This window comes from Peromyscus californicus, unplaced genomic scaffold (assembly GCF_007827085.1).
Source record: "Peromyscus californicus insignis strain IS unplaced genomic scaffold, ASM782708v3 Scaffold_4__1_contigs__length_199733344, whole genome shotgun sequence".
Classification (NCBI taxonomy): Eukaryota; Metazoa; Chordata; class Mammalia; order Rodentia; family Cricetidae; genus Peromyscus; species Peromyscus californicus.
Genome location: NW_026294562.1, coordinates 101713577 through 101740580, shown reverse-complemented (window position 1 = coordinate 101740580; position 27004 = coordinate 101713577). Strand labels below are relative to the sequence as shown.

Below are 27004 nucleotides of genomic sequence, written 5' to 3'. Positions count from 1 at the left end.
CAGACTCCTCTCCCTAGAGCTTTTCCTTGAACTCTGAACTCACCACAGACTAAGCTACTGTCCTTTTTTTTTTCTTAAGATTTATTTTATGTATATGTGTATATGTGAATTTTGCCTGCATGTATGTATGTGCACCAAGTGTGTGCTTGGTGTCCACAGAGGCCAGAAGAAGGGATCAGATCCCTTGAAACTGGAGTTTGAGAGGACTGTGAACCACCACATGAGTGAGTGCTGGGATCTAAGTTAGTGTCCGACTCTGCCAGAGAACCAAGTGTTTTTAACCGCTGAGCTGGCTCTCCAGGCCCAGCTATGGCCTTTTCTGAAGCTACTTAAACAAGAGGACAGTGATTTCTCATCGATCTGGAGGCCGGTGGTTTGAAGTCACATGACTGGGTTGTTTCCAGATACAGCACACCAACTTCCTGTGGCACCTTCACACAGCACAAAGAGATGAGAGAGCTTTCTGGGATTCCCTGCCCCCTTTCCCCCCCAAGACAGGGTTTAGAGAAACCTGTGTAGCAAGGCTGTCTGGGCTCCCTATTCAAACTCTTAGAATCACACTTGTTGTGTGTGTTGTGGTACCATGTGTACCATGGTGCACGTGTGGAGGTCCGAAGTTGGCTCTCTCCACCATGTGGGCCCAGTGATCAAACTTAGGTTTCTCAGGTTGCCTGATGCCACAGGATAAACCAGTTGTGGAATGGAAACTCTTTACTATGAGTCAAAATAAACCTTTCCCACTGAGACTTCATGTATGCCTGTAATCCCAACACTCAGGAAGTTGAGACAGGAATATCACAAAGCCTGGGCTATATGAGATGCAGTCTCAAAAAAAAAAAAAAAAATCCACCCCAACCCTTTTCTCTTTATAAGTTTATTACTTTTGGTATTTTGTTACAGTAACAGAAAGCTGGCGGATATAGGCATTAATTCCATTCTTGAAGTCTCCGTCCTCACCGCCTAGTTACCTCACCCACCAAAGCTCACCTCTCCAAATTTGATAATTAAAATTTCTTCAATGTTTGTTTGAGACAGAGTTTTATGTAGTTGGTCTTCAATGAACTCTCATAGTTTCCAAGGCAGGCCTTGAACCCCTGATCCTCCTGCCTCCCCTCTCCAGTGGTGGGATTACACCGGCATGTGCCATCACATCTGGCTGGCAATTAGAATTTCAGCACATGAATTTGGGGAGGACACATTCAGTCCCTAAGATAAAAATGATACTGGAAATTCAGGCCTTTGCCCTCTTTGCTCAAATATGAGAACCAGAGATTCAGCCAAGTTAATCCCCCCCCCCCCCCCACACACACACACCTAGACTTCTAGGAGTCCCCCTCCCCCAGGCCTTTGAAGGCAAGCTAGAGCTAATGAAGGTGGCCGAGGAAGAAGAACAGTCAGAGAACTATGGGTTCATGTCTAGGCTTCACCCTGACTTCTGTGTGACTTGGGACATGTGCAGGCTCTGCTCTGGCTGCTGTGTGAGCTTGGACAGGGCACAGCCCTCTCTGGGCCTGCAGTCCTCTGAAACAACCAAACAAGGAAAGTTGTTTGTGCTGTTTGTGGCCATCAGGTGTCCACAGCCCCAGGAAATTATGTCAGTGGGGAGGTGAGGAGCAGGGTAGGGAGGCCCCAAGGATGGGTACTGGGGATATTTTGAGACAGGCAGATCCCCCACGTCACTGCTGGACAATGGTCTAGGGGGAATCATTGTGTTGTGAGTGGAAAGTCCTTTTTATACTCCATTGCTGACAATAGTCCAACATAGTGGGCGGAGACCCTGGGGACAGGGTTTGGTCCTACAAGTGACTGGCTCATTGTTCCTGGCTGGGACAGAGCTGAAACAGGACACCCAACTGAGCTGGTGCAGAAACCAGGGCAAACCCAGAAAGCCCCTTCTGAACAAAGACAGGCTAGACAAAACCAGTTGTCGAGTATGGGGGAACTGAGGCCTACAGAGCTGAAGCATCTCGTCCAGGTCCTGCCCACACAGGCAGAGGGAGACAGTCAAGACCCTCAGGCTCCCATCTCCTTCCTCTGCCCCCAGGTCAGCCTGCAGCCCAGTCAGCCTGGCTAAACTGCCCTCCTCACCCACAAGAGCAGTCCACTGTGTGGCACTGTGTGGCACAGTGGAGTCCCTTCACCTTTTGGTGGGCTTGGCAATCCTTAGAGAACAGCAGTTGTGCCTTGAAGGTCCAGGCTCCGATACCTTAACAAAAGAACCAAAACCCAGAAGCAACACTCCATATTTGCCCAGAGAGGGCAAGTGGGAAGCCTCGGGTCACAAGGAAAAGCTGCCATTTGTTGACTTCCGTGATCCATCTCTAGGTCAGTTCTTCCACTCTAGATCTCAGAGCACGTGATTGAACAGAGAGTGGCCGTAGACTACCATGGCAGGCAGAAGCAGTCGGGGGATATACAGCCAAGCCTACTCTGTGGGTGGGTAGAAGCTGACCTTCAAACCAAATCTGTATGCTGCCCCCCTTCCCACTACACTGTCTGGGCCTGAATCAGGGGAAAGAGCACTGATAGACCCTCCTGCCCTGTGGCTGTGGGATACTAGAGGATCACTGGGACCTCTGGGGATTTGAACTTTTTCTTCATTCAGTCACCCTTGGCATTGTTACCTGAAGCTTACCTGGACCAAGCCCCCCTCCACCTGCTGGCTCCTGATTTCTCTGCTAGTCAGCATCATTGAGAATATCTATCCCACAGACTGGTTGTAAAGGATAAATAAGCCGTGTGTAAGTCCTGTTTGATGCCTGAGACATAGGCCTGTACATGAGCTCCAGACCCTATGACCCATTCTAAACAGATCAGCCCAAGTCTGCCATGATGATTGGAGCCAAGGGCTGGCATAGTGCCCAGACTGGAGCGACCAGGCATGATGGACATGTTGTCCAGGATCTTTTGATCTTGGAGGACAAGGACATCAGTGTCCTCTAGAGATCCTCCCCTCCATCCAGGACTACCCAGGGAAGAGACTCTTGGGTCTGAAGGGCCATGCCGGGTCACGTGGTATCCACTGAGAGCAGCAGCTATAGAGATCAGTATGCATTTACCCTTTTTGTCCAGCTCTCCCCCTTCTGTTTCCCCTGTGTTAAGTCCCTGGTCACAATTCTCCAGCTCTGGGGGGAGGAGCTGGGCAGTGCAGGGGGCACAGGACATTCATGAGATCACTGACATATACTGGAGGGCCGTGGTATAGCAACAGGAGCAACCCAAGCCCCTGGCTGATGCCCAGGAACCACACCGACCTTGGACATGGCCCCTCTCCCCTCTGGCCTTGAGTCTGCAGCTGGGCTGGACAATTCTTGGGCTCTTGTCTAGTGCCTGGGTGGCTCCTGTGCCCTTTCACAGTGGCCTTCGGGAGCCAGTAGCCCTATGACATGTTCTCAGGGTGGGGAGTGGGCAGGGAAGGCCCAGAGGGTAAGAAGAGATATTTTAAGGATAGGCAGGTCACCTCACGTCATTGCTGGACAATGGTCTGGGGTTGATGGAAAATCTTGGTCTGTCTTGAGATGAAAATAGCACAAGGCAGAAGGGTCAGGAATCTTACCCGCCGGGCAAGTGGCCTGGATGCTGGGCAGCAAGGCTAGATGTCCACCCCAAGGGGGCAGGCAGTCTGATTGGCTCCTGGATGTGGGACCACAGGCCTAGCCCTGGTTCCCTTAGGAAACACTGCTACCAGTGGCTGCCACAGAACTAGGCCTGTGTCCTCTGAAATCTGAATGCAGTGGTCCAACGAAAACCCCTGGGGGTAAGACAGTGTGGTCTCTATCCACACAGGTGCTGTGTTCTCTGGTCTCTAGAGCAGCTGCAGGTGAGGGGGATCTAGGGGGACTCCGGTCCATGATGAAAACAGCCCGAACCCCCACCACAGGTCAACATTCAAGGCCTCCACGTCATGATGTGCATCTGTGCCTCCAGGTCTCGACACAGCTCTCAGCTTCTCTGGAGGAAGGGTCTGCCTGTAGCCTGGGATGTGGCTCTGCCTGAGCAGTGTTAGAAAGAGACAGGTTCAGGCCTGCAAGGAAGACCCAGGACAACCCATAAGTGGAAGTCACAAGGCGCAGAGGGACTCCAGGCACATTAACCGTAGTATGAACACAGAATGTGGGAGGTGGGCATCTCGCGCTAATCTGGGCAGATTGAGGCTGAGCTAGGCAACGCAGAATGATTATGTGGGTCCTGCTCTGTGATGGCTCCTTGTCACTTGAGGGCGCTCTGGAGGTAAGCTGTATAAAAAGACTGCTCATAAACCAGCTACATAGGGAGCTGCGGTGAGTCCTTTGAGCTCAGGAATTCCAGGTCATTCTGAGCAACATCTTAATACAACAAAATGCACAGAGAGCAACTGGGGATGCCTCGCCTCTAATGGCAGAGAGGGGACAGTGGAGGTGTAGGAGGCGGACGAGGTGGATGGGGAGACCGTCCTCACAGGGACCTCCTATCCTTGAGGTCGAGTGAAGCCTGTCCCCTGTGCCTATTCCTGCCTAAACCCTGGAGCTGGCCCCGTCCACTGTCTTGCATTCTAGAGGACCCTCCCTGACTAGGGGTCACACAGTCCTAGCTACACAGCACAGCTGTGCTGAAGTGCCCTGCACCTGCTATTAAGAACCAGTCGTTGGACAGGTGAGGCACCTGCCTGTAATCTCAGCTCTTTGGAGATGGAAACAAGAAGGTAAAGAGTTAGAGGTCAGCTTCAACTACATGGATAATTGGAGGCCACCTTTGGTTACCTGAGATCCCTTCTAACCAACAACCCCCACCCCCCCTTTCCCACAAGAAAGAACCAGTTGTTGATTTTCAGGAATTTTGCAAAGAGACTGCCACTGTGTTGGTAATTTGAAATGTTACTTGCCCCACAACAATTGGCCATGCCATAAATAAAGGCCCCCTCCCAGGTCAGTTAAATAGTTGACATTTACTTGCACGTGTGAAGTTGTGTGAACTGGGGGACCCCAAGAACTAGAACCCTACTTGACTCTTCTCCGTGCTTGGCATAGTACAATACACAAGACAAGTGACTTAAAAGCAGGGTTGACCTGGGGATCTGAAGAGGGATCCCCTGGAGACTCCTGGGAGGCAGTAGTTGGAAGGCAAATGACAGAGATAACAGGCCTTTGTGTAGGTGACAGATGCTTTCCAGGCCATGCCTTGTCCTCTGACCATGCATCGAAGCACAGCCCAATAGGCAGCACAGCCTTCGATATAAGTTACAGTTTCCACCCGGCTCCCAGCCCGGGGAAGCCTCCAGATGGATCTGAAATCAGTTCTCAGGTGTTTGTCTCTTGGCCTGAGGATCTTCCTCCTAGCGGACTTCACTGTAGAGGCCAGGTCCATCCCAGGGGACCATGGGAACTCAGCCCTGCTTACCCACAAGAGTCCTCTAGTCACTTGTGATCTCACTCCTAGTCCAGGTAGCTAGCCCAGACTCTGCTGTGTCTTCTCTGGGCTTGCTTCTCTCTTGGATTTAGGAGGCTGAACTTCAGCCTGCCTGAACCCCAACCTTGGCAGGAATGGCAGCTGTCTGTATGGGAGTCAGGTGTCACTGCCTTTCTTAAAATACGACTTCCCAACTCACACATACAAATGACTGGGGACTTTGGGGTCCTGTTGCTCTTGGGACCACAGGATAAGTATGCCCAGCCCTTGCCAAATGAGAATTGCTGATGATCCTTGGGAGGACATCAGCCCATTTGAACAAGCCTTGGTCCCCTACAGCTTCCCCTCAAGAACGAGCACACACCTGAAGGGCTCTGACCTATAGTCGAATGTCCTTAGTCTCGTTCCCAGCTGGTGTGGACTCTGTCCGTCTTGAGTCATCACTGCTGATCGACACATCTTTCCTCACGGTGTCAGTTCTGTGAGACCTGTGCAGGCCCAGCCTGCGACGAGCCTGGGGGTTGGGGGTGGGCTCTGTGGGTGGTTTGGCATCTCGGGCAAAACGGACAAGTCTCTGCCCTGCCAGGAAGTAGAGCACAGGGTCAAGGCAACTGTTGGCGCTGGCCAATGGCCGGGTGATCTTGTACGCCATGTTGATGGCATTGAGGGTGTGGCAACTGAGGTCCAGTGACCGGAACGAGTAGTAGAGGGTGCGGGTGACATGGAAAGGCAGGAAGCAGAGGGCAAAGACGGCCAGCACCAGGGCAATAGTGCGCACAGACTTGCGCTTGGCCCGAGGCAGGCCTCCTGTGGTCCCATAAGCCGGTTTGAGCAGCCTTTGGGCCATGAGCACGTAACAGACCAGGATGACAGAAAAGGGCACAGCAAACAGCAGACTCAGCATGACGGAACTGTAGGCCACAAAATGACTGAAGAGCTCTCGGGCCGAGGTGTCGTGGCAGGTGATGCGGGTCCCCCGGACACTGGTGGTGACAAAGTAGAGCACAGGTGCCTGGCAGGCCAGCACCAGAACCCACACCACCGCAGCCACACGGCGGGCATAGCGGGCCCGGCCCCAGCGCAGCGAGTGCAGAGGGCGCAGGACACCCAGGCACCGGTGCACACTGATGCAGGTGAGGAAGAGGATGCTGCAGTAGAGGTTGGTGTAGAAGAGGAAACGCACCAGCTTGCAGAGCATCGTGCTGAATGGCCAGTGGTCACCCTGGGCATAGTAGTAAACCAGCAGCGGCAGGGAGGCTGCATAGAGAGAGTCAGAAACGGCCAGGTGAAACATGTACGTGGTGGAAGCGTTCCAGGTCTTGAGGCGGCACAGGAAGATGTAGAGAGCCACGACGTTCAGGCACAGTCCGAGCACGCACACCACGCCGTATGACACGGGCAGCAGCACATACTTGAAGTCCTCGTTGAAGCGGCACTTGTAGCCCAGTTCATCTCCCTCCCAGGTGCCATTGATGGTGCTGTTCCAGGGGTCTGGGTCTACTGCCATGGCCCTGCGGGAAAGGGAGGTGTGGAGAGGAAGCCATCAGGACGGGTGCTCTGAGAGTCTGTCCCCTCGTTAAGATTTGCCTAGGGCAGGAGGTATAGCCTGGTGACAGAACACTTGCTTAGCATGCAGGAGGCCCTGGGTTCATACCCCATTAACACACAGACTAAAGATTTGCCTAAGCCAGATGTGGTGGCACACTCCTGTGATCCTAACACTTGCGAGGCAGAGGTGGAATTGTGACTTCAAGACCACCTTGGGCTGCCTAGTCAGTCAGAGGTCAGCCTGGGCTAATAGTAAGACCCTGTCTCAAAACCAACAAACAAAACAACAACATATCGTCTACAAAACAAAACAAAAAACAAAGACAAAAAACAAAAACCCACTTGCTTACCCAAGTCAAAACTTTTATTGTCATGTGATCTGTACCTCTCCTGGACCCAGAGTCTCCTAAAGCCTCAGAAACTCCTTAGATCCATGAAAACTAACATCACATGATTCTAACCTCACAACAGGATGAGCAAAGATAGTCTGAGGGCTGACTGCCGCGCCCGTCAGCTGTTTTGTAAATGAAGCAGTATTGGAGCACAGCCATGCCCGTCGGTTGAGTTGAGTAGGTGTCATCAAGGTCATGTGGACTGTAGAGTCTAAAATATTTACTCTAGAACCTGCCGATCCTTGCTCTAAACCCCTGGACCACGGAGTTCAAGAGGGAGGACTACACTCTGGGAATCCCAGGCATGGACCTGGCCAATGCCCATCGTCTTGGCCAGTATTTAATAAAGTGTACTTCAAATTTGGCTAAAAAAAAAAAAAAAAAGATGGAGGACTCAGAGCCTTGGAACTGAGATCTGGAGGTTCCAGAGAGTTGAGGAGTTGTGATATTTGACCACACTCTGTAAAGACATCTCTGGTTTTTTTTTTTGTTTTTTTTTGTTTTTTTTTTTTTTGGTTTTTCGAGACAGGGTTTCTCTGTGTAGCTTTGCGCCTTTTCCTGGAACTCACTTGGTAGCCCAGGGTGGCCTCGAACTCACAGAGATCCACCTGGCGCTCTGCCTCCCAAGTGCTGGGATTAAAGGCGTGCGCCACCACCGCCCGGCCGACATCTCTGTTTTACCTCACCTGCCTAAGGCACCTTTTGATTGGATTAATAAAAAGCTGACTGGTCAATAGCTAGGTAGGAGAGGATTGGCAGGACTTCCCGAGAGATTAAGAACTCAGGGGAAGAATCTGAGAGGCGGGGGATTCGCTCATGAGATGAGGAGGAAGTTGGATATATGGTATGGTAATGAACCATGTGGCAGAATGTAGATTAATATAAATGGGTTAATTGAAGTTTTAAGAGCTTGTTGGGCACAAGCCTAAGCTAAGGCCGAGCTTTCATCATTAATAAAAAGACTCTGTGTCATTCATTATTCAGGAGCTGGCTGTCCAAACAAAGTCCGCTATACAAAGGGGTATAATTTCAGGTTGTAGGAAGTGGCTTCAAGACTGGCCCTCCCTAGATGCCCGTCAACTGAAGAATGGATTAAGAAAATGTGGTACATATACACAATGGAGTACTACTCAGCAGAGAAAAACAATGATGTCATGAAATTTGTAGGCAAATAGATGGAACTAGAAAATATCATCCTGAGTGAGGTAACCTAGACTCAGAAGGACAAACATGGTATGTACTCACTCATAAGTGGATACTAGATATAAAGCAAAGACCAATCAGACTGCAACCCACAGAACCAGGAAGGCTATATAGCAGGGGAGACCCTAGGATGACTGTGGCTTATAATAAGTTTTGGTTTTACTCAATTACAGGGCAAGACTCAATGAAACATTTCACTATTAGGATAAGAATTTATACTGTATCAAGCTGATAATAGAAAATTAAATAAATAAATAAATAATATATATATATATATATATATATATATATATATAATAAGGTGGAATGTAATCACCATACATTATATGTGTATATGAAATTGAAGACAGCGATGTTCTAAAACAGAAAGTGATGATGGTGTCATGGACTCATGAGGATGCTGGACTAAAGTCTATCCAATTGTGCAAACAGGCAAATTGTACACTATGTGAATTATTTGTCAATAAAGATTTTATAAAACGAAAAAAAAAAAAGACTGGCCCTCTTCTGTACCCCAGTACCACTGCCCACTGAGGCTTCTCTGGCCTGGGCATCCAGCATGCCTCACGGACTCCTAGCTTTTAAACTCATCCTCTATTCTCGGAGAGCTGGAAAATTTGCAAGGGTCTCCCTCTTCCATCATTCAGTTTCTTGTTTAACTTTCTAAATTGTGTGTGTGTGTGTGTGTGTGTGTGTGTGTGTGTGTGTGTGTGTGTGTCTGAGTGTTTCACCTGTGTGTAGATCTGTGCACCAAGTGTGTGCCTGGTGCTTGCAGAGGTCAGAAGAGTCACTCGAACTGAAGCTGTGGAGTTGCTTTGTGGGTGCTGGGAACAGAACTCCAGTTCTCTGCAAGAGCAACAAGTGTTCCTAATCACTGAGACATCTCTCCAACCCCTTGATCAACTTTTTTTCCCCCAGATTTTCAAGACAAGGTTTCTTCATGTAAACCTGGCTGTCCTGGTTAGGGTTAAGGTCAGGTTGGCTTTGAACTCAGAAATACCCATCTGTCTCTGCTTACCCCGCCTCCCCCACCTCCAGTACTGCAATTAAAGGCATGCACTACCGCCACCCAGCATCAACTTTTTCTTTCTTTCTTTCTTTTTCTTTCTTTCTTTCTTTCTTTCTTTCTTTCTTTCTTTCTTTCTTTCTTTCTTTCTTTCTTTAAGGTATTACTACTATGTTCTGGCACTCTCTACATCTGCATACAGCAATCCTGTTCTCCACCTGTGAGAGGACAACCAGACGGAGCAGTGACCTTTCTGAAGAGTCCAGGGAAGTCTAGGGTTGCTTCTGGAATAGGGAAGGCGTGAGGTTTCCTTGGTGGAGCAAATTTAGCTCTTCCGGCCTCCCCGGTACCTTTTGCGAAGCTTGCCTTCTCACTCTCTTTGGGTCTTCTACTTTGTCCCCATTATTCACAGGGCCTGAGCAGCCAGTGGACAATGAATGCCTGGAGGGATGGCGGCCACCTTTCCTCCTCTCCGAATCCCATCCTGTGGCCATTAAGAGCTCTTTCAGATTAGTGTGAGGAGGCCCACATCTGCCATCTCAGCACTTGGGAGGCTGAGGCAGGAGAGTAGCAGGGGTTTGAAGCCAGCCTGGGCTACACAGAAAGACACTGTCTCAAAACAAACAGTGGGGGGGGGGGCTGGTGAGATGACTCTGAGGGGAACAGGCACTTGCTGCCAAGACTGAGGTCAATCCAAGGTCAATCAGAGGACCCCTAGTGGTTCTCCGACCTTCACATGTGCGCTGTGTACATGCGCACCCCAGACATTCACAGACACACAAAATAAAAATGAACAAGTGACATCACAAATGTAAAGTAGGTGGATGAAAGAGAAAATAACAACTCTGCCTGGGCTAGAGTAGAAAAGTTTTGCCCAAAGGGGCCTAAGGCAAGACTTGACCTAACAGAATGTGGTAAGTAGTGGATAATTTGCTTCCTTGGACTTCATTTTCCTGAAATAATAACGTTGTATGACTACAGAGAACAAGATTGTGTGGCTAAATCTTATCTTTTTTTTTTTTTTGTTTTGTTTTTCGAGACAGGGTTTCTCTGTGTAGCTTTGCGCCTGTCCTGGAACTCACTTGGTAGCCCAGGCTGGCCTCGAACTCACAGAGATCCGCCTGGCTCTGCCTCCCGAGTGCTGGGATTAAAGGCGTGCGCCACCACCGCCCGGCTAAATCTTATCTTATTGAACAGGTTCAAAATAAGTAAAGAACCTCTTTATTTATTTATTTAATGTACATGAATGTTTTGCCTGCATGTATGTACATGCAACATGTGTGTGCCTAATGCCTGTAGAGATTAGAAGGTGGGTCAGAATCCCTGGAACTGGAGTTAGGGATGGTTGTGAGGCACCATGTGGGTGAAGGGTCCTCTGCAAGAGTAGCATTTCTTAACCACTGAGCCTTTCTCCAGCCAAGAAATAGTAACTTAGCAACTTATGTGCGTGAGTTTGGAATATACGTGTACGGTCATGCAGCCTGAATGAGGCATCCGCTTCCCGGGGAACTGGAGTTACAAATGGTTGCGAACCGCCAAGGGGGATTCAAACCTGGGTCCTCTGCAAGAAAACCGTTGAGCTATCTCTCCAGCTCCAAGAAATAGAAATTTTAACAACAACAAAATGTTCTTAAGCCATAGTATTCCTCCCTTGGAGGCACTTTAGGGAATTCTTTTCTCATTTTTCCACAATCTGCATTCTCTCTGTTTAAAGCAAAGCAGAACAAATGACAATAACCACATCACTCTCAGCTACAGGCAGGGAGCAGGCGTCTTGGACTGCAACAGCTCATTCTCAGCTGCAGGCAGGGAGCAGCGTCCTGAACTGAAGGACAACAGCGGCTCACAGCTGCAGGCAGGGAGCAGCACCCTGGACTGCAGAAGGACAACAGACTCTACATGAGAGTCCCAGGTGAGAAGCCCCCTCCCTCTCAGGTGTCAAATCCCCACCTTGGAGAACGGTAGTTCCCAACCTCCCCTCAGGAGAAGACACAGTGGCTTCTAACCTGTCACCATTGTCACCTCTGCACGGCTGTGCTGTCCCTGCCCACCACTGGTCTCCACACACAGGCCGCATCAGGCCTCTCCTTGCCTTCTCTCTAGTCAACATCTATCCCTGCCCACCACTGGTCTCCACACACAGGCCGTATCAGGCCTCTCCTTGCCTTCTCTCTAGTCAACATCACTAATTTCCTGCTGTTCCCAGCTGGTGGAATCTCTGACACTTAGAGGCAGGGTGGAAACTTCCTTGTCCCCAGAACCAAGAAGCTTCCCTTTCCACCTGTTTTAAGACATCCTGGCCTCTGCCCTCCAGGCCAGCTGAGAACCCTATTACAATGGCCCTGGTCCAGACTGACCTTGCTCGTCCTCTCCTCTGGGCCAACTCACTAAAGCCCATTTGCTGTCCCTTAGCACCAGTTCCTGATCTCTCCTCCCTTGAGACCTCACCTCAGTTCCATGGAGACTGCTCCGCCTGACTTGGTCACTGGCCCCCTCACACTGGCTGGCTCTGCTATGCCCAGTTCTGGGTGGCAGTGTCCCAAGAACACCCAGTTTAATGGAGAAGTGAGCCCTAGAGAGTCCTTCCAGACCTCCTCACCTTCGTTCACACTGTACTGACTGTCTCAAAACCCTTTCCAGAACGATCCTGTCGAGACTCATCCCACTCATTTCTCCAGGCTCTTTCTCAATGTCCCTTATCACTGAAACTTTCTCAGTCCACCAGTCCCTCACGCCATTTCTCCAGCCGTATGGTGATTTGTCTTTCAGCCCCCACTCCAACACATTTCTAGGAAGGCTGGATCCACATGATAATTTTCTCTGTACCTACAGCCCAGCAAGAGGCCCAACCTGCAAGCAGTTGTTGGAAGAAAGAAAGGATGAATGAATGAATGAATGAACGAACGAATGAATGAATGAGTCAATGATGCATCAGAGGCTGTGGGAACCCAGAGGAGCTGAGCCCACACATCATGGTGCTCAGCCCACCCAAGTCCTTCTCCTGCAGAGGGATCCTTAGGCTACCTCTTTTGTTCAACACTGACAGGACGCAGAAGACCCCGCCCTGCCCTTCTATGCTGTAGCCAGGGAAACAGTCTGGGGTTGGTCAGCGGCCAAGGCAACCCCATACTTTCCCTGGCCCCCTCTGGCTCAGTCTGAACAGTGCCACATTCTGCAGTCCCCTCTGTTCAGTAGGTATCTGATTAGGTTTAAGAAGCTCCCACAAGGATGCGTTCAGTCCCTGGTAAATACCTACACAGACGTTAAGTTATTTGTTTTGCTTTTACTAGAAGGGATTAGAAAAACTAGGCTTGACACTAAGGGCTGTCTGGCTGCAGAGCCTGAATTCAACAGAGCCTGGGATAGAGGAGCAGAGCAGGGTCCCTGCCTCGGACCCCACTGATGTAAGCAGAATTCAATGCACACACATACAAAATGCCCAGCCTCCCAGCCAGTGACCCACCTCACACACCCGGACCTGATGAGCTCCTGCTCTTGGTGGGGCGAGGATGCTCAGTGTCTGCTCCGGTTCTTCACTCATAAACGCTCAGGCCTGGACCAGCTGCTGGGACTGAGGCAGGAAACAGGAAGAACAGGTTCCCAGGCCTGGGGCCGCGCCCAGCCTTCAGCATTTTTCAGGGCAAGCAGCTGCCTGGAGGGCTCCTGCAGACACCCAGAGATGAAGACACAAATGCGGGCTCAGAATCTGCCAGCCAGGCCATGCTTGCTCGCTCTCTTCCGCAAATTGCCTCCTCGGCTTTAACTGTGGACTGTGGCCCCAAAGAAGCCAAGAGGAGACCCGGTGTGCTTGTCCTGGTCACAGTGCCCTCTGCACGCCCACACACCCTGCTATCTCCTGCTAGCTCATCTGTTCCAGGAATGGGCTGTTCATAGCCTCCTCTCAGGCGCCCCCTTTCACAGGAAGGAGACTTTGGGAAAGATCTCCCCTAGTAGCTTCAGAGCGGAACCAAGTCTCCAGTGTCTCTTCCCTTGGCCCCAATTCTGCACTCCAGCCCCACAGCAGGAAACAGTCAATACCCTCTTGGCCGGGTACATAGTGCACAGCAGCGCCAGCATACCTCTGCCAGGACAGGTGTCTAACTAGAGCCCCTCCTCTCACCCCACATCTAGACATCCCTCCACAGCTGTTATAAACACACACACACACACACACCCCACACTTGAACACACACAGGTCCAAATGCACACAGACACCCAAAGCGCACACTTTCACATTCATGTGCACATGCAGGGGACATATTGACATGGTCTAGATGGGGCCTGCTACAGCCTCTGGAAGCTACCTCAGCTGAATTCCCATTTGACAGAGAAGGAAACTCAAGGACAGAGCTGAGCTGGAAGCCCCTCATGTACAGCAGACGCAGGGAATTTGCTAGACAGAGGATAGCTGCCTCGGGGAAGGGCCCCTCTGTATGGACAGGTCCCAGCATCCACCAGGAGCCTCCAGCACCCACGAGGAGCCTCCTGAAAATTTTTTTTTTCTTTTGAGAAAGAGTGTTATACATCTCAGGCTGAGCTCAAACTCACTGTACAGCTGAGGATAAACTTGGCTTTCTGATTCTTCTGCCCTTACCTCCTAAGTGCTGGGATTATAGATGTGTACCACCATACCTTGTTTATGTGGTGCTGGGACTAGATAACCCAGGGCTTCTAGCATGCTGGGCAAGTACTCTACCAACTGAGCCACACACCCCCCCTTTTTCTTTGATCCTGGGGTTTGAACCCAGGAACTGAAGTCTGCTAGGCTAGTGCTCCACCACTGAGCTATGTTTCCAGCCCCCGAATATCTTTTCCCATCTGCTTACCTTCACAGCCGTCGGGGAGTGGAACCCCCAGGCTGGAGGTGCAGTGTAAAGATGGGGAGCAGGAGGAGACGGGTGGCTGCAGGATGCAGGACCAAGAGAGGGTACGCCGGGCCCTGGCATCTTAGGCTGGCACCGGCCAGAGTGTGGGTTGCTATCTGGCTGTCTGCTCAAGAGTCTGGTGGCCAGATGCAAGAGCTACCCTTTTCACCCTGCCCCGTCCAGGTGCATTCCCCGAGGTCTGTCCTCAGGAGGTGCCTGACCAACCAGCTAAGGTAGAGCACAACACTTTCTCTGAGGGCCTCTACCATCCCCTTAGGTTCCCGTCTCCCAGTACTCCACCCCATCTGATGCCCACCACTCACCTAGTCCTACCAGTCCAACCAGTGGAGTTCCTTAGACGTGCTTGGACATTCTTTGCGCCAAAGTAGAGACATAGGACTCAGCTTTCCCTCTGACCCCCTCAGCATCCTCTTTGCTTCCGTCCTCGCCTCCCTCTGCCCTGTCCAGCCTCAACTCTCCAGTCACACGGCCTTCTAAATGCCTGCCTTTGAACACATGCCCGTGAGTTCAAACCCTTCCATGGCTCCCCGGCACTGTCAGGTAACATCCAAGGTCCTCAGCCTTGCCCTCAAGGTCCTAGCTGAACTGGTCCCTGTCATCTTCACCTTCTCCCTCATCCTCCTGTCTCAGTACGACTGAAGCAGTCGCATGGTTCCATCTCCCTCAGTGACAACTTCCCTTATCATCTGCCATCAGCCTGCTGGTGAGAAGTGAGCATTTTCTGTACCCATTTTTTTTTTTATTTTTATGTTAGGTGGCTTCATAAGCCTCTTCATTTTTAATCTGGAGGTTCCAACAGGCTAAAATAACCTCCTCAGGGCCACAAAACTAGCACATAGCACGGAGCTCTGCTGTGCCCCTGACCACTACCTCCTACCCTACCTTGCAATGTCTAGATCCCATCCCCAGAGAGGTTCCTGGCCATTCATCTTTGATGCCCCCCACCTCCACCCCTACCCCCAAAGCTCTGCCTTTTTGTTAAACCTCCAGCAGAGGAGGTCTGCTGACTCCAGCCTGGTTCCTTCTCACTAGTCCCAGGCTAGTAAGTCTAAAGCCAAGAAGAGGAAGCAGAGCTGTTTCTAAGCTGGCAGCGGACTTTCTTGGGTGGTTGGACGACATTCCAGCTCCTCTGCTAGGGTGGCTCTGGAATGTGCCACCTGCTAGGCTGGTGGACCCTGTCCAGCTGTCCAGCTTGGCAGGAAAGAGTGTCTTATCACACCCCAGAGACCCCTGCTACCTACCTGCCTCTGCAGGAAGAGATTTTGAGAGGGGAACTGAGGACCTGGGCTTAGAACAGCATCAAGACGGAGGAGAGAGCACAGGGTGGGCGGGGAATCTGTTCTGTCCTTCCCAGCTGTTGGATGGACGGAGCTGTCAATCTCACAGCCCGCATATCAATCTCCTCTTAACAGAACAGAACTTATTTGTGAGCAAAATCTTCACACACACGTTACAGAATAATAAGAGAGGAGGCTGCCATGTAGGGTAGAGACAGGAGGGATGGGGTACCCCCAAAAGATGAGAGGGGCAAATAGTCCTGCAGGAGTTATGGGTGAGGCTACAGTGGCAGGGTACAGTCAGTCTAACAACACAAGATCAGCACCTTCAGGAGGAGGGAGGTCCAGAGCCCTCCCAGATTTGTCCCGGGTGACTCTGAGATTACATTCTCCCCTAATCTCAAAACATTCACTGTCAAGGTCAGGGAGGCACACCCAGAAGCAGACAATGACAACTCAGGGTGATCAGGGCTGAAGGAAGCCGAGGAGGCCCTGCTGGGAAAGGCGGCAGTGGCGGTGGGAGGCCCCCGCTGGGGAAGGTTTCCTGGAGAAGAGGGCACCTGACTTGTGGTTAGAAAGATGAGTAGGCATCATCAGGTGGGTGGGAAGAAGAGAGAGCACAGATCTGGGCAAGATGACCTGAGCTGCTGAGCACCCCGTGATTTGAGCGGACAGGGCAATCCAGGCAGCGTAGGATTAGGAGTCTACAAGTCCCTGCCTGTCTCCTCCCAGATGTCCTCCAAGGGGTTAGAGGTCAGCAGTTCTCTCAGCTGTGCCTGGTGTGTTACACCAAGAGCATTGAGCACCAGGCCTAGCCTGGGGACCCAGCTCAGGGGTGACATCTGATGGTATCAGATGGTGCTTTCGGGGTGTGAGACCTCCATTCTGGCAGGCCCTTGTGCTCTGCGGCACTTTCCCTAAAGCTCCCAAGATCTCAGCTGTGGGGGCACTCACTGAGGCAGAGAGGGCACTGAGGGCTCCACAGGACACAAACCTGGGACTCTAAGGAGAAAGGGCCTACCTACCCAGGGCAGGACTCCAAATTACTGATTCTACCTGGCCCAGCTCAGCTGAGTGCAGTACAGGGCTCCAGAGATGGGCTAATGGGCTCAGAACCACAAGGTTCGGGACTCCACCCCTGCCAAGCACACCCCAGTGTCTCCAGCGAGACCCAAGAAGTAAGAACGCTGGGTTCAGGCTCCAGCTTGGAGCCTGGGATGCTGTGCATCTGGGTTTAATCAGGCCCAGTCCCTGATGATGAGCTCTCCACCGGTCAAACCGGAAGAGTCACAGATCCATGGGGCAGCTCATGAAGAACGAATAAGACCAGGGAGCCATGCGGGTGGGGGCTCACAGGGAGCAAGATGCTCACAGTCCTGACTTGCAGGCTCTAGCTTCCCGTCACGGCAGGAAAAGACTGAATTCTAGGATCCTACAACACTTCTTCTCATCACCGGTCCTGCTCTGGGTCCCCAGCAGAGAGACAGAGGTCATGGTCCAAGCCGTGATCATTTGGGGAGGGGCAGGAAGTATAAGAGATGGGAGAATCCAGGTTCTCATCTCAGGATGCACAGGAGGCTGTGAGACAGACCAGCTCCTCTGAGCACTTCTGGAATATTCCCAGGTCAGTGCCTCTCCGAGTCTAATCCCAGGAGTGCCGGAATCCCATGCTGTTCCTTTAGTTCACCTGTCAAAGCAGGTGCTGTGTCCGAAGTTCTGTTTCTTGTGGCTCCAAAAAGCCTTGGCTAAGATTCTCAGAACCCCGGGAGTTTGTGCTTAGAGTACCACAATCGTAACTCACAGTCCTCCGAGCGCCAAAGCTCCAGCAAGCACCTGTCAATGTCTCCAAATGCGTGGTTCAGAGGATGAACTCTGCCAGACCCTCTGAGGAGTGTCCAGTCAAGCTTTGGGAAAAGACCCAGGCATGGATAGGTCACCTTGGGAGATCTAACCATATCCAAAGGGACCCCAGGGACAGGGAACTCAGGGGTCACAGAGACAAGGACAACTTGACCTTGGGGAGGTGGTCAGTGGAAGCTTCCCCAAGGAGCTACCCTTAATAGATAACCTGGGGTTGTCAAGCAGATGGAGATAGGGAGGGAGGATACCCAAGCTAAGACTCAGTGGGTGAGGGTACAGGCTCTTGAGAAAGTGCCAGGAGATCATGTGTGGCTGGCTTGGAGGGTTAGGCGGCATGGAATGTGTGGGGGCCAAGGAATTCATATGAAAGGGCTCAAATGCCAAGCTGAGAGCTTGTTCTCCCACTTAAAAAGGGAAGGCATTTTCAGAGCTGACCCTTACAAAGATGGTACCACATGGGAAGCAGTTAGCAGGGAGTTTGGAGGGTGGGCGACGGCGGAGGAGACTGCACATATAACGGTACAGACAGAAGAGCTAGTGTCTTGCTCTGGGACTCCCTGTGAGCCTCCTTCCTGACCCAAGTCCAGGCCTGGGCAAGTCTAACAAAATGAACTGGAGGCTAGGCGCACTCTCCAGGAGGCTGTATCCGTACAAGCTGGAGGGAGGCCCAGTGCCTAGGTCTCTCTTCTGCAGTGACAGTGACAGGACCTCAAACGGATCGTGTTGGGTCCAGCAAAGTCTAGGATGCCTCTCTCTGCATCAGGGAATCCTGCTACTCATTCTATAGCAAGACTCAAGTAGGCCTCAGGGTCTGGGTGGCCGGGCGATGGAGGAGCTCTCTCTCTCTCTCTCTCTCTCTCTCTCTCTCTCTCTCTCTCTCTCTCTCTCCCCCCCCCCACTGAAGGGCTGGGATGTAGCTCAGTTGGTAGAATGCTTACCTAGAATGCAAGAAGCCCTTGGTTTGATTGCCAGCACCAAAACAGGTCCACGCCTACAAGCCTAGCATTCATCAAGAGGTGGAGGCAGGAGGATTAGAATGACACTATAATGAGATTCTATAGGCTGAGTTCAAGGCCAGTCTAGGCTGCATACACACACCCTGTCTTAAGGTATGGGTGTGTGTTGCGTGGGGTGGGGGTGGGGGGATGGACCCACTATGGTGGCTCTTCACGAAACAAGGCCTTTCTCTTCTGAATATCCACTGCACCTGGTCGTTCATTTCCAAAATACTTCCTGGCACTTGCCACGTGCCCCGTCTGTGCCAGGTGATGGGGCAGAATGAGAAGGCAGCCATGGCCCAGCTTCATAACACAACTAACTGGCTTCTCTAGAGATTAAGGAGAGTCCTGCAGCCAGGTTCTCCCCATTAGGCCCCACTGGTGGGGCCAAGGGCATCTCAGCAGGAAAGTATGGGTTAAAGGGTGCACAGACAGGCCCAGGGACGGCAGACAGGGGAGAGAAGAGATGCCATCAGAGGACACTTCTTACTCAGAGGGTCAGCAAGGTCTTCCTGGTCTTATAAGCAGACCTGGGGATAATGGTAGTTAACCCAGAAGGGTAATTAGGCCACAAGAAAGCCCCAAAGAAAGGCTCCTGGGGGCAGTCAGGCATGGTGGTATACGCCTTTAATCCCAGAGCTTCAGAGTTAGATTACTGGCAGATTTCTGTGAGTTCGAGGTCAGCCTGGTCCACCTAGTGAGTTCCAGGCCAGCCAGGGCTACACAGTGAGAACCTGGTATTCAAATTCCCTTCAGCCTAAAAACAAGTGTCATAGCCTCATCCTGAAGCTTTGGTCCTGGATGGGAAGGGCCTCAGCTGCGGCAGGTAGGCAGGAGTCCCAAGTTTTATCTGGCTTGGTGACCTTGGACAAGACATTCTCTGTTTTCTCATCTACAAAATAAAGGTAACAGTTCCTTTCTCATGGAGCCTTTAGGAGGAGAAAATGAGGAATTTTTGTAAACTGTAACAAGTAACAATTCAATGACATTCCAATAAGGAGCATAAGCACTTGTAAATAAAATGAAAGAAAGATTTCAGTGATGAAACTAAAGATCTCATGGTGTCACCCATGAGGCCTTGGTGATGTTCTCGCGATTTCAACTGGTTCATGGGGAGTGTGGGCAAGAGGGGTACTGGAAACGCTACAATCTCACTCTGCATGCTAGGCAGCCATTTCTCAGGATTGCTCAGAATGCCAACCTTCCCATCTCCTCAAAACCCAGGAGAATCTGAAGCATGGAGAAGAGTGGCAGGCCTCTATGGCAGGGCTTGCCTCCATCCCTCGTGCTGGACCGGACTGGCACTGGCTGCCCGTTCAGACTCTCCTTCCTCCCGCTCCCACCCGCAGATAACTGACACTTCCCTGAGGCCCCACCTGATCTTCAAAAGCTGTTATTCCAAACTTGATCCAAATCCAAAACAAGGCTGCCCACCCACGGACTCTGGGGATGCCTTTCTGAGAACAGAAGTCACCTAGCCCTGTAAATCCCCAAACTGGAAAAGCTAGTTTGCAGTTCCCAGCAGGATCTATCTACACTTGGGTCTAGCTCCTGGAGATCAGACACACACACACACACACACACACACACACACACACACACACACACACACACACACACACACACACGAGGTGGGCACTGTCTTTCTTCTATCTGACCCTTCCTACAGCACCACCTGCCAGATTAAAGTCTTAACTGTCCTTACATGAAACTGCACCACCACCACCCCTCCAACGCCGCCGCCACTGCCTCCCTATCTCACCTACCCGCCCCCCCCCCTCCAAGCAGGCCACCCAGAGTGACTGGGGGTGGGAGAAACGCAAGTACAAGAACTCTCAGGATTCCCGGGGCTCTGTCCACAGACTTATCCTCAGGGGTATACACACTGACAAATTCAAGTTCAGCCACTCACACCCCAGGGGTGTGCGCATTCGCCCACGAACACACAGATTTCCCCAGTACGCTGGTAAACACACCAGGGTGTCACTCACCAAGATCCACGCTCCAGAGGAGACAAAGTTCAGCAGCACCGGCAGCCGGCTCCCACCGTCCAGTTTTGCTCAGTACTAGGGCTGGGAGCCGGGGCCGGCAGGACAGAGTCACGTAATGGGCTCTCCTGCCCGGCCCTGAGTCGACTGGAGCGCCAGTCCCCAGGCCGCACCCGGTGGCGACCTCTCCCGGCGTCCGTTCCCCTCTAGGCTGCCCCCCTCACCTCCGCGATGCGCTGGTCCCCTCCAGGAGCCACAGCCGCGGTTCCTGGTCCCCGAGTCCCATGCCCAGTCGCGCAGGGTCCCACGTGCCTGGAAGAGCCGCGGTCCCCGCCCCACCCAGCCTGGCTCCGTACCCCATGGCAGGGCGGCAAGCAGGAGGGCGGCAAGCAGGAGGGCGGGGCGGACTCCGGGCAGACGCTGGAGCCGTCCGTCCGGGACAGATGCCTCCAGTCTGTCACCCGCTTGGGGACGCGGCCTGGCTGTACCGCCCCGCAGGGTCAGCGTGTCCGCCACGGGTGTTGAGCAGGGAGGGGAGGGAGGTGACCGTCCTGGCTGGGCAGAGGCCACCTGCCTCGCTCACCGGATCAGAGGGGAGGTTTTCAGAGACGCCCAAGTTTTACAAGGTTTGCTTGGTGCTGGCGTGGCTCCTGTCGCGGCCCACCGATGGATCTTTATGCTAACCCGTAGCCTCCCCTCCTCAGCCTCCCTCCGCTGCCGCCCTAGCCCATCTCACTTCCGGATGGACCTGCTCCAGACTGCCGGTACCGGGAAGGATCTTTACCCCTTTCAGCACCTCCATCTGCTTTCACTCTCACTTCACCTCGCTAACAGGTCCCCGAAGTTCCTGTTCAGTTTGGTCTCTCATCTTGTATTGCCTCAATTCTTCGCTCTGCCCTGCCCTGAAGACCGTCTGTAGTCATGAACCCTGTTTATGCCCCAGTCCTAATGTGAGCACAATAGGGCAAGGACCACATCAGCCATCTCTCAACTGCCGTCCTGCGAATGGATGGATGCACGAGGGTCTGCACCCTCCCATTTCTGGTCCAGGAATCTGGAGTGTAAGCTCTAGGCCAGCTTTAGTACCGACAGTCCCACTCAAGGACTCATTTTCTGTGAAATGGAGCCGGCAATTCTCCTGATCCTACTTTCACTGTCCGTCCTCGGAGTCTGGCCACGTTTAGAACAGGCGTTTTTCCTATGGCCGGGGAGCTTGCTCTCGGCCTAGGGCTGTAGGTCTTGCTAGCTGTGTATCAGCTGACCAGAGCCTTGCTCCCAGCCCCAGGAGGGGCCCAGAAGGGGTGTTGGCTGCAGTCTTGTCCGGAGTGACCAGAGTGACAGCCTTGTCGGGGTGGACACACAGAGCTGTGTGGCTGAGCCTCTCTGCAGCTTCCTGGGGCCTTCACTTAGGAGACACGAAGGCAGCTTGTCTAACCTCCTCTGCTGACTGCGAGAGCTGGGACAGGCAGCTCCCAGAGAGCAGGGTATCTCTACAGCCACACTTGCGGCTTTAGGATCCTAGTGCCCGAGGAAGTACTTTTGGTTGTGGAAGCCCCAGCTGATTTGTTTTCCTGGTCTCCCTTTTGAGCCGCCAGGCCTTCAGGTGTTCCTGCCGCTTCCCCTGGGACCCAGGGTTGATCCCAGCCTCTGGAAGACCCACAGCGTGGTCGGTGGCCAGTCTTGGACTTTGCACTTGCTGTCACCCAATTCCTGATTTTACAGCCAGAGAAACGACATCCCTGAGGTACATGACATCTGAGCTTTCATGTCAGGTGACCTAGTAACGCCTGAGGAACAGGTGGAAGGTTCAGAGGACCTCACAGCCTTGTATTCAGACTCAAGTCTTCCTTCACCTTTTCTGTGACCACTTCTGAGCCCCAGTCTCTCCCTTTCTCTGTGGTTTCTTTAATTTTTTTGTTGTTTTGTTCTGTTTTGTTTTTGTTTAGCTAGGCTCTCCCTGTGTAGGCCAGGCTGGCCTCACACTCACAGGAGTCCTCCTGTCTCAGCCTCTTGAGTGCTGGTACTGTAGGCATGTGCTAACAAGCCTGGCTCTCGGTCTGCTTTTCTGCACAACGTGTCAAATAGTCCTTACTCGCTGTTCGGACTCAGTGTCTTTCTTTAGGGTCTTGCCCATCATCCTGCGCTTCACCAGTCAGAGGAGTATCCCCGCTCAGAAAAGCCTGGGAGGCGAGGTTCCCTGACACTTCCCTAAGTCAGATTGTGTGGATCCCTGAATCCAGCAGACTTCCCATCCCCCAGCACTGCCCCCCTTACCATCTTACTCCATCCTGAGCGCCTTTGCTTTCATATTTTTACTTACACACAACTCGAGACTTTACGACGGAAAGAATTTAGAACCTCTATTGATCCAGTCAGGAAATTGAAGTCCAGTGAGTCACAGTAAGTACCATATGATGGGTCGAATGGCATTGAGGGCGTCTCCCTCAACCTCGCAGCCAAAGCAGACTAATGGTAAAGCTCAGGCACTGTAATGGTCCCCATGAGGTGTAATGAAGCCACGGGGGCAACTGCATTAGCAGCAGCAGTTCAGGAGGGGATGGGCAAAGCCCCCGCCCGGCTCCCCTAGCCCACCTCGCATTAGAAGGCTTCCTGTCTCTCCAGCCCTGAGCAAGCACTTGCCTCCTGGCAGGCATCCTCCTCTTCCCTCTCTGACTTCTCTCCTCTCCCCTGAGAAAACCTTCTGCTCTGAGAATCCACAATAGGGGGTGTTGGGGAGGGGAAGTCCCTGCCTGGCCTAGCCTCCAACCCTCCAACGCTGTCTTTGCTAGAATGGTGCCTCTGCCTCCCCTCACTGACATGTCCTGCTTCACACTCTCTTGGGGGCTTCCACTGCCTTAAGGCACCATTTTCCCCAGCCTCCGCTCCCGGTCTTTCCCTCTCTGCCTCCCCTCTTACCTCCTCTTAGTCATGCTGTCTAAAGTCCTTACCCTCATTCACCTCCTGGGGTGCTGGCCACGCCCTCTGCCCCTTGTGTTTCTCTGTGTTTGGCCTCCTTCCTCTTGACCCCCAAGCACTGATCTTCTAAGACCTCCTCCAGATGCCCAACCTCTCAGCACACTGTCACTAACCTCCGCCCCCCACCAAGGGGATCTATTTGTAGGTGGGGCCCAGTCCATCCTACACACAGCTGGATGTCCCTGTCACATGATCTGTCTCCAGGACTCTTCTCTGTGCTGGTTCCTGTGTTAAGGTATCTTGATCCTCACCAGGACCCTGTAAGTGTGGTGTTACCATTCCCGGGGCATATTTAGGGAAACTGAGGCTCATACAGTAAGTATGTTGTGGGCCTAACCCTGGAACTGTACGTGCTGGGGGAAGACCTGAAGAGTGTTCTTGGATCATGGCTGGGCCCTGGTGTTGGGGCCCACCCTGGCAGCTCCCCTAGGTAGAGCTGGGCTATCCATCCGGCTTGTCTTCCTGGCTCCCATGGCTCCCGAGAGCCTAAATGATCCTTTCTCCCACCCCTTATTCTTTCTCTCCCTCCCTCCTCCTTCGGAACTGGAACTGGGCTCCTCAAGTTTCCCTGACCAGGGCCAGGGCTTGAAAGGCAAATGAATCCTGGAAGCTCTGGCTGTTGGCAGCCCTGAGAAGCAGGAAGCCTTGGCCAAGGCCCCTTTCATCTCCCCTAAAGCAAGACCAGCTACCTAATTTGTAAGACCCTGTACAAAATGAAAACGTGGATCCTGTGTTTAAAAAATTATTAAGAATTTTAAGATGGTGACTGAAGTATTAAGGACTGGACCAGACGTGATGGCACCTATCTTTAATCGGCAGGTGGAGGCAGGTGGATCTCTGTGAGTTGGAGGCCAGCCTGGTTTACATAGTGAGTTCCAGAGCAGCCAGAGCTACATAATAGAGAGACTCTTTCAAAATAAACAGGCACTAATGGCCGGGCGGTGGTATTGCACGCCTTTAATCCCAGCACTCGGGAGGCAGAGGCAGGCGGATCTCTGTGAGTTCGAGGCCAGCCTGGGCTACCAAGTGAGTTCCAGGAAAGGCGCAAAGCTACACAGAGAAACCCTGTCTCGAAAAAAAAACCAAAATAAACAAACAAACAAACAAACAGGCACTGATGGTACAGCTCTTATACCTAGGAAGTCATTCCTGCCCTCAGGCCTTTCTTTCCTCATCTGTTAAATGGCCTAATGGCAGCCTTCTAGCCAGGCAAGGTGAGGGAGAGGAGGAGACAGGACCAGCATGAGGGTTGAATAGGGGTCTTCAGCCTCTTGGTTCTTTTTAGTTTTAGGTGTGTGTGTGTGTGTGTGTGTGTGTGTGTGTGTGTGTGTGTGTGTGTGACACACACATTCCTGCACTAAAGTGCAATGTCTTCAGAGGCCAGAAGAAGGTATCAGGTGCCCTAGAGCTGTCGTTACAGGTGGTTATGAAACAGCTGATGTAGATCCTGGGAACCAAACTCAGGTCTTCTGGAAAAGCAGCAAGCTTTCATAACCACTGAGCCATCTCTCCAGCCCTATAAATTTTATTCTCCTTTTCAAGCACTCAACCTGGGTCAGAGAAGTAAGTCACTTTATCAGTGTCATACAGAGATGCAGTGTGGAAATCCAAGATCAGAGAGGCTGAGAGGAGGCTGTGGGATTGATAGAGAGGCACGCAGAGATGGAAGAGACAAAGACAGCCATTGTGCAGACACAAAGACCTGACTATAGAAGCCTCATGGGGGTTGGGCTGAAATCACGGATGGAGCATAGTGGAGCTATACATGGTAATCAGGGAGCTGCTGGGAGCTACCTCCTAATCCCTCCCTGGTTGGGATGGGGGTGATGGGTGGCATGCAGGAGCCAAAAAATGGTCAGTAAGGAGAATCAGCTCTGGGGCTGGGCCCCTAACACCCTGTGCAGGCCCCCAGATCCACAGTCTTCCACTAGGGCAGACTGCCCCAGCTCCTCTTTGGCAGTGTGTCCCGTGCTACTCACTGCGGGGTCTCCTACCTCATTAAGGGCAGTGCCCATCTCATAATCTGGCTTTTGTACTCCCCATCACCCCAAAGCATACGAAACGTAGTCCCTTCGTGTTCCCTTCAAAGCCTTCTGTGGTTTTTCCTTGACACCCTTCCACAGTTGCCAGCCCCACTCCTCAACAGTTTTCCACACCACTGTCACGTGGGACCTCCCGCCATGGTCCGCACCTCAGTCCTTTTACACACACAGCCTTGTGCCTGTGTGTGCTTCTCCTGTCCTGAGGTGTTCTACTCCAGCTGTACTGTGGGCTGAAATCCTCCAGCACTCAGCAAGTCTCCATCTCCACTGCTGGGCTTAACCTGTCCATTACCACACCAGTCCACTCTCCACAAACGTCGGATTTACCCACTGTCTGCAAGTGCTCGCCCGGCGCTGACTTGTGCGGTTAGCTGTTTACACCCACAAAGCCCCACCGGGAGGCGGGCCACATTTGGGCTGAGTCTTACAGGGTGGTGACTGCACCGGTCTGGCTGTGGAAAGCAAGCAGGGAGAGCACAGGGGAGCTCTGACACCTGCTCCGGGCTCCCGCAGACACTTCCGGTTTGGTTTCTGAGGTCCAATGACAAAGGATGCAGAGGAGCAGAGGCCATTGTCCAGCTGGAAGATTCATAGACTCCCAGGGCATCTGGGTGTGGTGGTACACACCTGTGATCCCATTCCTCGGGAAGTAAGAAAATGCACATTTGAGGCTAGTCTGACGACAGACAAAGGAAATGAAGGAAACTGGTTGGAGAGACGGCTCAGTGGCTGGCTGCTCTTCTGGAGGACCCCTTTGGTTGCCAGCACCCACAACCACCCGAAACTCCAGGTCCAGTGGTGCCAAATCTCTTCTTCTGGTCTCCAAGAACATCATGCATGCACATGGTGCATGGACATGCAGGCAGCCAAGAGGCTCATACACACAAAATAAGAAAAATAAATTATAAACAGCAAACAAACCTTCCCTGGATTTGTTTGCCAGGACTATTGACTTACCAAGAAACGACTTGGACCTCTGTGATTTCTTCCGAATTACTTTGAAGTAGCTTCTGTCAGTTCATTTTAGTTTTCTTTTTTTTTTCGAGACAGGGTTTCTCCGTGTAGTTTTGGTTCCTGTCCTGGATCTTGCTCTATAGACCAGGCTGGCCTTGAACTCACAGAGATTCTCCTGGCTGTGCCTCTGAGTGCTGGGATTAAAGGCATGTGCCACCACTGCCTGGCTCTTCCTGTTCATTTTCTATGTTTGTTGAAGTGAATGCTTATTACTTATATTTATCTACTTATGTATTTATTTATAGAGACAGGAGTCATTCTATAATCCTAATCAACATAGAATTTATTATGTAGACCAGGCAGGCCTCAAACTTGAAGCCATCCTGCCTCTGTCTCCTGAATGCTAAGATTAGATGTGTGAGTCAACATGTCTGTCTTCTATTTTATTATTATTCTTTTCAAACAATGTTAAGTGTTTTCCCCTCTAAA

The 27004-nt window shown here is 51.9% G+C and overlaps 1 protein-coding gene across 6 annotated transcripts; it reads right to left on the bottom strand.

Moving 5' to 3' along the window:
• Nucleotides 1-1320: 1320 nt before the first annotated feature.
• Nucleotides 1321-26843, bottom strand: P2ry2 (purinergic receptor P2Y2). 6 transcript variants are annotated; one of them, XM_052712442.1, is made up of 4 exons: nt 20547-26843; nt 12998-13197; nt 5750-6896; nt 1321-4024 (listed from the first exon to the last, which is right to left on the bottom strand). In XM_052712442.1, exon 3 carries the CDS (start codon nt 6890-6892, stop codon nt 5765-5767), a length of 1128 nt encoding a protein of 375 aa, XP_052568402.1. In that variant the 5' UTR covers nt 6893-6896; nt 12998-13197; nt 20547-26843; the 3' UTR covers nt 1321-4024; nt 5750-5764. The 6 variants fall into 6 exon arrangements, with proteins under 6 accessions (XP_052568402.1, XP_052568405.1, XP_052568406.1 ...); XM_052712445.1 differs by lacking the exon at nt 1321-4024 and having other exon boundaries at nt 4906-6896; nt 13007-13197; XM_052712446.1 differs by lacking the exon at nt 1321-4024 and having other exon boundaries at nt 4906-6896; nt 13013-13197.
• Nucleotides 26844-27004: the final 161 nt, after the last annotated feature.